At 40.4% G+C, this 14,764-nt stretch overlaps 1 protein-coding gene across 1 annotated transcript; it reads right to left on the bottom strand.

Moving 5' to 3' along the window:
• Positions 1 to 4,035: 4,035 nt before the first annotated feature.
• On the bottom strand, positions 4,036 to 5,682 carry LOC136768472 (zinc finger protein ZFP2-like). The gene has a single exon (XM_066722701.1). The coding sequence runs from the start codon at positions 4,905 to 4,907 to the stop codon at positions 4,158 to 4,160; it is 750 nt and encodes a 249-aa protein (XP_066578798.1). The 5' UTR covers positions 4,908 to 5,682; the 3' UTR covers positions 4,036 to 4,157.
• Positions 5,683 to 14,764: the final 9,082 nt, after the last annotated feature.

Below are 14,764 nucleotides of genomic sequence, written 5' to 3' on the forward strand. Positions count from 1 at the left end.
AAGGTTGTTGTTTTTTAACAATGTATCCATGTCTACTTCATCAACATAAAGTGTCAAGGCAAGGGAGATCAGATGTTTTGAGAACTGAGTGTCTCTGTCTGCTACAGACTTCAAGACATTTATAAAATCAGATGCACACAGGCCCTGTATGAGCCAAAACTAATTAATTTTGTTACATTCAATATGGATGCTGAACAATTCTTGTAATTCTTATACCACTGGAAGTCTTTGGGGTTAGTCTTTACCAACCTTACACACCGACTTGGTGCAATGTTTGCTTCTTGGTAGATTTGCTCAAGCTTTTTCAAGTTGCCTGGGGATTGCTTATGAACGGCAATTTTCAAGTCTTTCCACAGATTTTCAATAGGATTCAAATCAGGACTTTGACATTCACTTTCATATTCTGAAGCCACTCCAGTGTGGCTTTGGGCTTCAGATTACTATTCAGCTGAAAGGTGAATTTTCATCCCAGTTTTAAGTCTTTAGCTGCCTCCAATACGTTCTTTTGTTTTAAATTGTTATAAGTGTTAACATGGAGATGCCAGTTTGAGTTGCACTGGTGATAAAAAAAAAACTGTCCAGCTGATTCTTGAACCATTGTTTGTTTTATCTACTGTTGTATCTACTGGTTTTAATGGGGCTTCTGTCTTGCCCCCCTATTATACAGGCTTGTTTTGTGAAGTGCTCTGGATATTATTGACTGATGCACATTTTCTCCCATCTCAGCCATTGAACTCTGAAGCTCTTTCAAAGAAATGTACTCAGCAGGACTTGCTTCGAGGAACAGAAAAAGCCAGAGTTTTCTTAAGTTATCCTGAAAGTTATCCTGGCTAACTCTGTTATTGTAAGATTTGTTTTTCTTCCTCCACCCCAGCAATAGCAAAAATGTAATATTAGTTTTGAGGCTATTAAAATAACCAGAACTGCTGCAGGGATTGCACTCAAACTTCAAACACTATGACAGAGGGCAGAACTCAAGAATCTGGCCAAGTGTGACGTCACGCCCTTATATGAAACTGTGTGCGACACGAACCAGCACAATAATTGTACCTGTTACAGGGATTCTGGTAATGGCTCCATACATACCAACATTGATAATAATGGTAAGAAGAATATCATTAATATTAATAATAAAAAAAGAGTAATATATAAAGAAAATTATATAATTAATCTGTTCTGGGGCTATATTGTAAGTACACCATTTGATTATTGTTGAAGTATTTGATTGACTGCAAACAAATTAACCATTCCTTCAATTTAAACAAAACTTTGATTATTACACACATATAAATAAAAGTTTTTCTATATAAATAAAAGTTTTTCTATGTAAATCAGGAGACCTGATGGAATGTTTAATTATAAAAACTTATCAATTAGTTAAATACAAACTAAATCACCTTGCTTAGTAAGTCAAGAATTGTAAACCTAAATTAAATCTGGGAGTTGATCTTAAATTACACACCAATCACAAGTCTAAAGTAGCGCAGTGTGAGTTGAGTAAATTTCAGCTTCTTGCTTCGTCTCATCACAGCTACTTGCAGTTGATTTCAGAGATAGAATTTTGCAATGTTTTCATGTCAAATGTAAAAAGATCGATCCCTGGTTGTGATTTTAAAAGCATGCTGTTTTTCTTCACATATTTGATGCATGCCATACACACAGACAAGCAAAAACGTTGACTTACAAGAACTTATTCACACACCCAACAGAAAGAACTGCAACAGAGTTAAGGTTATTTTAAATTTTAGAAAAAGAAGTGATTAATGTCATAGATGTGAAATCTACAAAACATGGTAAGACTTCAGATTGGAATACAAATGTCTCAAATATAAACACTATAAGAGTTATCAGTCACATTTTAACAACACTTAAAAACTGAAACTTACAGTTAATAATCATTTAAAAAAACAACAACATAGTTGACAAACACTGATGTCTAACTGCTGTGTCTGACAAAGATCTGCTCTGATCAGCTGCTTCACACTCCTGTCACTCAGCAGACTGAATGGACAGCTGATCAGTGTTTCTGATCAAAATTAAAGCATCTCTTGTAATCTGCACATGAAAAACTGTGTAGTGTAAGGTACACTTATAAATTTCAATTAAAGAAGTGAATTTATAGTATCACCTTATCACGAATCCTGGAATCTTGTAGAACTCAATTTCTGTAATAATTGGACGCAGACACCAATTCCAAAGATATAAATTGTCAAATTTATTCAAAACAAAGACTAAATGTAGCACTACACTAATTATACAAAAGGGAAAAACTAATTAAAATTCAACTCTAGATCAACAAATCAAAGACAAATCACTTCCGTGACCAAATCAAAGACCATGGGATCGCATATGATAACACAAATCGTTAAACAAAAATGGTTACAAACACATTGACTACAATACCTACAATACAAGAGCATTTGGGCTCTGAGCTGAAGCACTGATCTAAAGAAGACCTCTCCCCCCCCAAAGTTATCCGATTTCCTTAGCTCATCAGCTTGGAACTGGTTTGCATCAAAGTGACAGTTTTGGGGAGGATGGCACCGAGAAGAGGCCAAATAGTTTGGAATTCTGCTATGAGATGTCTGGAGAAAGGGGCCTGTAGGTGATAAAAACTCTTTGAAGTGGACGAGAGCCGAAATCCCGACATAGAGCTACGAACCCAGGCCAACCGGCATTTCCAAAAGATGGCATGGATTGACATCAGTCATAAATCAAGCCCCCTCTCCAATAGGCTGAAACCGAAATCCAATCTCAAGAACTCAGGGACCAATCACCTATTGATCTGACAGACTATAAGGAACAGCGGACAGTCTCTCTCTCTCTCTCTCTCTCACCTGAACCAGTAACTCGCTGCCACAGCTCAACCTGTAGCTCTGTTGCCAGAACCGGAACCAGAAACCAACCAAGTCTTTGCCGGCAACAGAAGAGTTAAACTGGGAGAAGGAGATTGAGCCGTACGAAGAATTCTTTTAAAGGACTTTATTAAATAAAGAACTTTACAGACTGCGCTGCCCGCCTGTGCCCACCTGATCAGTGGAGTTTTACAGCTGGACAATTGTCGACTGAATACGAAAGTGTCAGTCATTTAAATAGCTATTGAGTCTTAAGAAACTTGACCCTTGGAACGAACAGGGCCCTGCTTTCCTCAAAGACTTTGTCTTCAAATAAGTACGGTGAGAGACCCTGCTTGCCAAGAAGATTTTGTGCACAACCTTGGAGCCTTCAAACCAGTGGAAAATCTGTTTGGAAACGACTCTACTTTCGCGAAACCCCAACTTCCAGGTGCATCGACTGAGTGGAAGTTCTTGGACAAAGCTGAACCGGACTGCCTTTGTTCCAACCACACGGACCTCGTGCCGTGTGCTGTTATCTGAGCCCGAAGCCAGAGAGGCCTCTCTGCGACGAAGTTCAGATAAGTTTAACAGTTTGGAGTTCATGATTCATGACATTTGAGAAATCAATTAGAAATGTTAATCTGTGATTCATAACTCTAGAATGTGTAATATCATTTAGTTTTCTTAAATATAAATGTGTGTTGCATTAAACTGTTTTGTTGATAATTTTAGAAATAAAATCTGTCAACGCTGAGAAATATCTTCTCATTCCTGTTTAACTGTTTAGTCTGAAATTGACACAAGTTAATAGACATTAGATTGGTGGCCCTGCCTATCCTTAATCATTGAATAATAATCAGTTAAGGGAAATTGTGGTAACAAGTAATGATAGGATCTTTCTCGGCACCTAAACGTAAATGAGACTGATATATATATAACGAGAAGTTACCTGACATAAATACTAACCTACGTAGTTATTTAATGTCTGACTAATAATACTAACGAGAGACTCACCTTCGTCTTACTAACCGGTATTGTAGTCAATGTGTTTATAACCTTTTTTGTTTAACGATTTGTGTTATCATACGCGATCCCATGGTCTTTGATTTGGTCACGGAAGTGATTTGTCTTTGATTTGTTGATCTAGAGTTGAATTTTAATTAGTTTTTCCCTTTTGTATAATTAGTGTAGTGCTACATTTAGTCTTTGTTTTGAATAAATTTGACAATGTATATCTTTGGAATTGGTGTCTGCGTCCAATTATTACAGAAATTGAGTTCTACAAGATTCCAGGATTCGTGATAAGGTGATACTATAAATTCACTTCTTTAATTGAATTTTATAAGTGTACCTTACGCTACACTGGTGAGATTTAAGGCATGATGCATTAGTGAAACACTTCCCACACTGGGTGCAGCTGTACGGTTTCTCTCCTGTGTGAATGCGCTGGTGATATTTAAGGGTTCTTGCATTACGGAAGTTCTTCCCACACTGGGAACAGTTGTACGGTTTCTCTCCGGTGTGGATGTGCTGGTGATATTTAAGGTGTGCTACCTGAGTGAAGCACTTATCGCACTGGGTGCAGCTGTACGGTTTCTCTCCTGTGTGAATGCACTGGTGAATTGTCAGTTTTGCTGCACAATGGAAGTTCTTCCCACACTGGGAACAGTTGTACGGTTTCTCCCCCGTGTGGATGCGCTGGTGAGATTTAAGGTGTGTTGACTTAGAAAAGCACTTCCCGCACTGGGTGCAGCTGTACGGTTTCTCTCCTGTGTGAATGCGCTGGTGATATTTAAGGGTTCTTGCATTACGGAAGTTCTTCCCACACTGGGTGCAGCTGTACGGTTTCTCTCCGGTGTGGATGTGCTGGTGATATTTAAGGTGTGCTACCTGAGTGAAGCACTTATCACACTGGGTGCAGCTGTGCGGTTTCTCTTCTGTGTGAATGCACTGGTGAATTGTCAATTTTGCTGCCTGACTGAAGCTCTTCCCACACTGGGTGCAGCTGTGCACTCTTTTCCTTGTAAGAATGCACTGGTGTTTTTTTAAGCTTTCATAATTCCTATACATTTTCTCACACTGGGGGCAGCGATGGTACCCCCGAGTTTTCCTAGTTGTGTTTGAGTGAGGAGAGTCAGAGCTGGAAGGTCCAGGACTCAGCTGTCTGCCCTGTGAAGGCGGCTCTCGTCCCTCACTGCACTGTCACTGCCTCCACTGAGCCCCGTCCTCAAGACAACAGAATCAGTGTCACACAGTCCATCTACTGGGAGCTGCGGTTCTAGTTTACAGAGGCCTCCTGTAATATTCTCTGTTCTAAGATTACAGGGTTCATCTTTCAAATTCGTAAGCATTTCCAACTTCAGCTCACTGTCCTCTGTCTTAATGTGAACAGACGCAACACTGGGCTCACACTGTGTACTGGTAGAGTCTGGCTCAACACCAGCTGCACTGGGTCCACACTCAGATCCCAGTGCCCTGAGTCCCTGTGTTAAACCCACAGTCTGTGGCTCCGCCATGTGGCCAGACTCCAGTCCACTGAGCTCCATTTCACTGTGTCTGCTCCTGTGCTGCTCAGACAGACTCTTGTTGTCTTCAGTAGCTGTGGGCTCTGTGTCCTGCCTCAGACTGGAGCCCCACTCCTGCTCACAGGGCTGCTGCTCAGTGGGAGACCTTTTCCCAGAGTCAGGGAGGCCGGTGTCTTCTCCAGCTCCTGAAGGAGGACAAGACAGGAGAGCAGATCAGAATAGGGGCATCCCGGCAATTAATCACAGACAATAAGTCACCGACATTTTACACATTCCCTTTGCAAATTACAGAAATAAAATAAATTCAGAGATCAAAATAAATCATACATAACTGATACAGTATGTATTCAATTAAGAAAATAAACCCCAGTGACTTACTGTCTGTTTTGATTTAGATCAAATACTTGTCCTACAACATGAATAAAACCCCAATAGAGCTATTAATAAATCATACATAACAGATACAGTATATATGCAATTAAGAAAATAAAATCCGGAGATCCTGTGACCATCCCATGTCCATGTCGAAGGAAGATCAGCAAAAAGCTGATCATCAACGCAATGCTCGCATTGACACAATGCAAGACAAGTTGGCAGATATTGAGGACAGAAACCGTTGCTGCAACGTGAGGTTAGTTGGGTTAACAGAGGGAGTGGAGGGAAATCAACCCATTTGTTTTCTTCAACAACTAATCCCTCATTGGTTCCAAGATCTGCAACCAAAAGGCTCCCGTATTGGAGTTGAACAGAGCACACAGACCCTATTCCGATGCTCCATAGAGACCAGCCATCGTTGCACTTTGATTTTCCAGTGCCTCAGTTACACTGACTAAAAAACAGCGCAGACTTCAAGCTGGTCGCAAATCAGATGCAGTTATTGTCCAAGTCGGAAATTAGCCCTTAGGATAACTGATGATTCTGCAGATATTTATACAAATAGTGCTTATGTTGTTACTGCATGTACCTTGCTACCTCTCTATGCCAATTTTTTTTTCCAATCAATCATCAGATGATTGTCCCTTGAAACATGCTACCTTACTACAACATATCTGGTCTTCTATTCAGTCTAGACCAGGCAAAATTGCTGTTTTGAAAGTTAAGGCCCATGTGAGAAAGGATCAGAGAAGTGAACATCATATCAGAAATGATGAAGCTGATCAGTGTGCTAAATTTGCTGCTAGACACTGTGGTCCGTGGCATTTGCCAGACCCATTGCCTACCAATGAAAATGTCTCTGCCTTGGTGAACTCCCAGATGAAAGCTGACATGACCACTGCATGTAACCACTGTCTTGTCTGCTTACAGGTGAATCCTGCACCTTTCACACACAAATCCAAACTCAGACTATCAACTCCGCCGGAAGGTCCCTGGACTCATATTCAAATTGATTTAATTGGTCCTTTAGCTAAAACCGCATGGAAACCGCATTCTAAAGACACTTTGGAAAAAAAATGTGTCAAGACGATCCAAAAAGGTGGGCTGGGGCATTACCTCTGTGCCTAATGGCAACACCACACTCCACTAGCAGAATTACACCACATCAAACGATGACTGGACGTCTTATGCATGTCCCAGGACATCGTTTGCTTCCTTTGGAAGAGCAACCTGCTCTTTTGCAAGCTGCTAATGTGACTTGGTTACAAAAGCGTCTGTAGATCAAATGCAAAACAGAGACAAATTAAGGATTATGTTGTATTATGTGAACAGGAGGTCATTTCACAGCATCAGTGTTCAGCTATATGATCATATCATATTTGGTCTGACATATAGGCTAGTCTACATTATTTTGTCCTTTAAACTTCTACTTATATTCAAGACAATTAAAGACACATTAGGTGGTGAGCCACGACCAAGAGTGGATTCCCGAAATATGCGTGAATCATGCCCTCCTCCAGTTTTCACTATCTCTACCTTTTTCTGTTTGTTGTGAACACATGAATAGACTATTGTAAGTGTAGGACAGAGACATGCTGCTCAGGCTGCGGACGCAGTGAAGCCCCAGTGAGGCGAGAAATGGAGGACAGTGGCGGGTCGTGCGGCTCTTGTAGGTGAACGTTGGCAGCCGGCTCACATATCAGAAGAGCCGAATCTATTTATAAATGTATAAAAAAATTAAGATATGAACAATCAAAAGATTTAAATGAATAGAATTAACTCATTCAAATCACAAAAAAAGAAATACAATAATACAGGCCTAAATGCTCGAGCACACACATGCATTCAGACTGACAGCCTTCCCTGTTCCTGTCAATCAAACGCAGCATCGACCAATGAAAAGATGCGAGAGGGCGGGCCGGGCCAACCCACTCACAGCCACACACTCAGCAGCCCAGCAGAGAGATGGGACATTTATATGCCCTTTGTTTATATACATTAAAAAAAGTTATACTTTAAATGCACATGTGTAATAGCATCCTTCTTTTTACATTTATTTAATGCTGCAGTTTTGCAAATTGTTATTTATTTTTGTTTCATATGGTGCAATATTCTATTATGCTGTTCAGATTGTATTCGTTTTGAATGGTTAGATTTATATGCAGTTTGTTTATATACATTAAAAAGTTCAACTTTAAATGCAACTTATTTTCATAACAAACCAATGCATTTTTAAATACATTGTGGTTAAGGTAGAGTATGATTTAATGTAATAATTTAATTAGAATTGTTTTAACAAAAATCATAGTCAGACAGACAGACAGACAGTCAGTCAGAGCCGTTTGGGAGCCAAAAGAGCCGGAATGCCCATCACTATAAACCACGCCATTGGCCCGTCGTCCAGCTGCAGACACTGGGATGCGAGAGCAGTAACTCAATTGTGTGCAGCCAATCACTTTGCAGGAAATGCTTGTCAATCACTTTTCTTGCGGCCAATCACCTTCTTCATTTCATTGTAAGCGCTTCAAGGAGGAGGGAGATCAGATCTTCCTTCATGTCAGAGCACATTACCTGTTTACACTGTGGAGCTGAATGTCACCTGCCAGTAATGTATGTAATTTGACAATGTTTGTTTAATATATGATGTAATATAATTAAATACGATATACAATTATGACAGAGAGGCAAATGGCATGACACTCGCTTTTTTTATTTATTTAAAAGGAGGCATTAGCTTTGCAAAGCTATGCAAAGCCCTGCAGGTTAAACATTTTCCTTGCCCCTATCACTCACAGTCAGCTGGAGCAGTAGAGAGACAAAATGGGATGCTAAAGAATAAACATCCCTTTGTCTGCATCAGATTATTATGGGATGACTTACGAGACTCCCCGTCACTCCTCCATTGTCTGTAAGGGAGATGGACACCCACTCGAATGATGCTATGTTGTATTGTTGTATGGGACTAACTCTTGCGATCGAAGCTGTACATTCACAGGTTAAAGCTGCCCAGACTGAACCAGCCCAGCAGGACTGTCACCCATTTCAACCAGGTGACTACGTGTACAACAAAGCACACAAGAGAAGGTCCTCCCTGTAGCCCAGGTGGACAGGGCCTGACCAGGTGCTCCTGACCACCCACACAGCTGTGAAGTGCCAAAAGAAAAGACATGGATCCACTCCTCCCACTGCAAACTCACCCATCCAAGCGATCAAAACGACACTGGTGGAGACCAGAGGGATGCTCTCCCCTTCACCTGGATCCTCTTCCTCACTGCCTGCAGGACCATCATCTGCACCATAACAGCCTGGGAAGAGGGTGCCTTCAATGCCAAGCCAATGGGATCATCGCTGACTGAGAAAATCAGTCCAGAAGCAGCTGACATCATCATCAGCCTCCAGCTAACGAGGCCAGCGCAGGGCCGGAGCAGTGGTCCAAAAGGAGCAACAGCACACACAAGTCCACAAATACTATGTCATGTGCTAGTAACCTCCCACCTTACGCATATCAACAAGACAGACATTAACACTTACACTGATCAAATACGACTGAGGATTCGACAGTAGCCACCTGACAAGAGTGAACAACTGTCTTACCAGTTTACTAAAGACTGGAATACTGAGCTGAGTGTGCTCACGTGCCCCACAATGCTCTGGGAGGAATTCCCATGATGTTTGTGCTGACCAGAACAGATATAATATAAACATGTAATAAAACTGTTTAAGGTAACAGTTGAAATGGTTGAATGTTGTACCTATATACCTGACAACTCTGAACAGATTCATGATCTTACACATCACATTCGTAAAGAAGTAACTCAAATTCACCAGACCCTGGATTGGTCTCTGGGGAGCTGGATAAGTGGCTCCCTGGGAAGCCTTGGTGCTCTTATAGCTAAAGCTACCTGCTTGTTACTCTTGGAATATTCTGCTTTGCAAACTCCACACAGACAGACTCCCGACCCGAAACTCGAACCCGGGACCCCGGAGCTGTGATGCCGCAGCGCTAACCACCGCGCCACCATAAAACAAATTAAAGGAAAAACCTGAATAAATGAGTGGAGGAACATAACGAATGCAGATGCCTCCAAACAGGTGTACTGCATGATACAATTAAGCAATTAACATCCTATCATGCTCTGTGGCGTGTATACAATGCTGAGCAGGCCCAGCTGACCTCGATATTGGATCAAGATGGCAAGAGGAAAGGATCTAAGTGACTTTGAAAGAGGGGTTATTATTGGGGCACAAATGGCAGGAGCTTCAGTCACAAAGACACTCAACTGGCTAGTGTTCTCGACAAGTGGACGAGTGCATGTGTGGCAACACCAAGAGAACATTACAGGCCTGACTGCTGGACCCTACAGTGAGGGGGTCCGGAGGCTCTGTTATGCTTCTCTGAAATCTGATTGAAACTGAGTGATCTGTGACCGTCTGTGTAACCTCTGGCAGTTTACCACTTACCTTTGTACCATTTCAGGTTATTCACTGGACTTGAACTGCTTACATTAAAAAAAAAATATCACCAAACCAAGAACTAAAAAGCTTTTACTCTTGCTCTCATTACTGCTGGTGTTGAAAAACTATTAGCTCCACCTGGCACTCTTTCCAGTCAAGCTTTCAAACATTGTCATACCAACCACCAGGTGGCCATGAAGAGTTCCTGACCATAATATAATAAGTATCATGCATGGATAATATTATTGTAACGACTATTAAAAAGATTAATACTAATAATTACAATATCAACAATATTATCTCTAATGTGATACATAATTAATCATACAAATTGGATTTCTAAAGACAATAGTAATAAAAAATACATTGGCACCCTTAGGACACGCTAATGTGAACATCCATCCATCTTCGAAACCGCTTATCCTGGCGAGGGTACAATGTGAACATGTTTATTATCATTATGATTGCAATTTGGATACATTTAGCAAGTCGACAACATATTTTACAAAAAACAGGTTTTAGGAGCTGTGTCCAAAAAAAAAAAAAAAAAAAAAAAAAAAAACAATTTCAATTTGAAACAGACACATTTAATTGTGTCGAAAGACCAGCTGGCAAAATAAATATATAAGAGAGGATCCCATTCTAGCAGAGAAGGAAAAAAAAAAATGTTGCATCTTCTGTAATACTACTAACTAGGCCAACAGCTACAGTTGCCTCCAGAATTATTCACATCCTTCATAGACTACAGTGGGTTTTAGCGACAAAAAGTGTACATTCAGTATTTGTCTATATTAAAGCATATTCAATATATTTTTAAACCCTGAGACTGAAGTCTCCTCTGAAGCAGCTGTAGTATCAGTAGTATCAGCACCAGTGAGGGTCAGACAGGCATGCACTTGAGATACTTGAATCACTGTGCTTTAATCATCACTGCATATTAAAATGGTCTTATATACTTTAATGTAGCCGGTTTCCAACAGTATTAGAATGTCTGCAGCATTGAAGGTCCCAATGAGCACAGTGACCTCCATCATCTGTAAATGGAAGAAGTTTGGAACACCAGGACTCTTCCTAGAGCTGGCCGCCCGGCCAAACTGAGCGATCGGGGGAGAAGGGCCTTAGTCAGGGAGGTGACCAAGAACCCGATGGTCACTCTGACAGAGCTCCAGCGTGTCTCTGTGGAGAGAGGAGAACCTTCCAGAAGAACAACCATCTCTGCAGCACTCCACCAATCAGGCCTGTATGGTAGAGTGGCCAGACGGAAGCCACTCCACAGTAAAAGGTACATGACAGCCCGCCTGGAGTTTGCCAAAAGGCACCTGAAGGACTCGGACCATTAGAAACAAAATTCTCTGGTCTGATGAAACAAAGATTGAACTCTTTGGCCTGAATGGCAAGCGTCATGTCTGGAGGAAACCAGGCACCGCTCATCACCTGGCCAATACCATCCCTACAGTGAAGCATGGTGGTGGCAGCATCATGCTGTGGGGATGATTTTCAGCGGCAGGAACTGGGAGACTAGTCCGGATCGAGGGAAAGATGAATGCAGCAATGTACAGAGACATCCTTGATGAAAACCTGCTCCAGAGCGCTCTGGACCTCAGACTGCAGCGATGGTTCATCTTCCAACAGGACAACGACCCTAAGCACACAGCCAAGATAACAAAGGAGTGGCTACAGGACAACTCTGTGAATGTCCTTGAGTGGCCCAGCCAGAGCCCAGACTTGAACCCAATTGAACATCTCTGGAGAGATCTGAAAATGGCTGTGCACCGACGCTCCCCATCCAACCTGATGGAGCTTGAGAGGTCCTTCAAAGAAGAATGGGAGAAACTGCCCAAAAATAGGTGTGCCAAGCTTGTAGCATCATACTCAAAAAGACTTGAGGCTGTAATTGGTGGCAAAGTATTGAGCAAACGCTGTGAATAATTATGTACATGTGCTTTTTTATTTTTTTATTTTTAATAAATTTGAAAAGATTTCAAATAAATTTCTTTCACATTGTCATTAGAATTTTGAGGAGAATAATGAATTTTAATCCATTTGGAATAAAGCTGTAACACAGGGGTCTCCAACCCTGGTCCTGGAGAGCCCCAATCCAGTTTCTTATAAGTCACCCTAAATCACCAATTTCTAAATTCTAGGAACACATGTGAGTTATTAATCAATTAAGCAAATCAACCAAGACAGCTCTTGCTCAGAGAGGCTGCAGGTTTTCTGTTAATTGCTTAAATGGTTTCTAAATTACTGAATTTACCAAACCAAAGCTTCACTGATCTGACTGAAATACTTCTAGGTGTTTATAAATTGGCAATAGAAGGGTGACCTCTAAAACCTGCTGCATAGGGGCTCTCCAGGACCAGGGTTGGAGACCCCTGCTGTAACATAACAAAATGTGGAAAAAGTAAAGTGCTGTGAATACTTTCCAGATGCACTGTATACAAACTCAATGTCAAAATAAAAGGTCATGCGTTACAACCAGACAAGTTTGTTTTATCATTTGTTGAAATATTTACATACGTGCAGTTAGCACTGACCATTCTAAATTGCAAATAATATTAAAAAAATAATATATATATAAAAAAAATACCCTGGTACTATGTTGTGGTATATATCTATATCAAGATGTAAAGTGGAACTACATAAAAAAAAATGATTCCTCAAAATATAGTCTCTCACCCGCCTATAGTGGCACACCTATACCCTCTATGATACTAATTTCTGCAGTTCTCAGAACAATGGTGTGTGTATGTCCACACCAAGGGGAGAAGGGGGTTATTGTCCCGATATCCATTAGTCTGATTAGAAAAATAACTTCTGTAATCATTAAAATACAGTATGTTACATTAACATTAAACAAACTTGCAACCCCTATATCGATACAAAGAACAAGTTTATAAGGGGGGAAATTATATATGATTAAGCTATAGGAACCAAAAAAGGCATTATCCTGTTCTGAAATGCATACCTTGTGAGATTTTATCACATGTTCGACAGCATCACGGACACTTATTTTAACAGATTTCTTTTTCCCTTCTTGTAATGGTGGCAAAAGGTGAACAAGCAGTAGAAGGGAGGACATGTCACTATCCCAGCCTACATAGATAATAATGAAGCAAACAAACAGGGTCAGGGCCCTCAATTTACACAATTACTTTTTGTTTCACTGAAGCCATTATGTCAGTATGTAATTTAGCAGGAATTTCTTCCGATTCACTTTTAAAACTGAATTGAGACATAACACTATGACTTTAGTTCCATAGTCTTCTCATAAGGTTATTCTTAGTGACATTTTTCTTTAAACCTACCAATCCCTTTGTATCCAACAGCCTTGGAAAAACAGAGAGTATTGTGGTTGACTTTTGTGGATCGTGAATTCATTTTTGTTGATACTCAAAGGTTTCTCTCATCTTCTGAAAAACAACATCCTTGACACACCCAACAGAAAGAACTGCAGCAGAGTTAAGGTACATTTTTATTTAAGAAAAATAAGTGATTAATGCCATAGATGTGAAATCTACAAATTCAGTAACAATTCAGATTAGAATACAAATATGACTCAAATATAAACACTATAAGAGTGATTAGTCACATTTTAACAACACTGTTAAAAACTGAAACTAACAGTGAATAATCATTCAAAAAACATCAGAACACACTAAACTGGAAAATCTGTCAACCAAGTCATCCTTGGTAAGGATTCTGCAAATAATAATAAAGTATTATGAACTGCTTCAGTTCCACAATAGTGTACTTAATGTGTGGTACAGATTAGTGCCGTTCACTGCTGGAGAATGGAGTCAGACACAGAACTGTGTGAATTTCCAGACAAACACTGATGTCTAACTGCTGTGTCTGACAAAGATCTGCTCTGATCAGCTGCTTCACACTCCTGTCACTCAGCAGACTGAATGGACAGCTGACCAGTGTTTCTGATCAAAATGAAAGCATCTCTTATAATCTGCACACGATTATGTGCTGTGCTGCACTGACTCATTATTGAACTTTCTAGCAGTCGCAGGTGTGTCAAAGGCAGCAGCTGTCTTCTGGTCATTCCTAAAAATGCTGACAATCAGAGCTAATGAAAATGACTGTGGTAGTGACTACGTTGTGGTTTGACTTGGACTGCCTTTTTTGGGGTGTCAAATGGAGATGTAGTTGTCCAAAAATTACTCCCCCACCATGTTGACTCGAATTGTATTTTTCTGGTGACTCTGGCTGACTGCTACAATACAATGATACACATAGCACTGATACATACAACTATTAACATAACTGTTTGTGTAATTTTAATATACAAATCTAATCCAGTACAGATTCTCTCTAGTATGAATAAACTACTGATATTTAAGGTTGCTTGCTTAACACTAGCAGCACCAAGCCGGTCAATTTGACCGATTTGGTTATTAAAATTTGAATTACTCTGTGTTCCTAAAGACACTGCACATACCCGTTCGTGACTTTTCCTAAATATATGTATTAAACATGCCTACCGCGTTTTAGCTGGATAAACGCGAAAATAAATACGTTATAAACACATTTACCTAGAATAGCCAAAATCTGGTTATTTTG

This window comes from Amia ocellicauda, chromosome 14 (assembly GCF_036373705.1).
Source record: "Amia ocellicauda isolate fAmiCal2 chromosome 14, fAmiCal2.hap1, whole genome shotgun sequence".
Taxonomy (NCBI): Eukaryota; Metazoa; Chordata; class Actinopteri; order Amiiformes; family Amiidae; genus Amia; species Amia ocellicauda.

What these genes read in the sequence shown, in the direction of transcription:
- LOC136768472 (XM_066722701.1), bottom strand. Translation starts at nt 4,907, where the DNA reads ATGTATAGGAATTATGAAAGCTTAAAAAAACACCAGTGCATTCTTACA.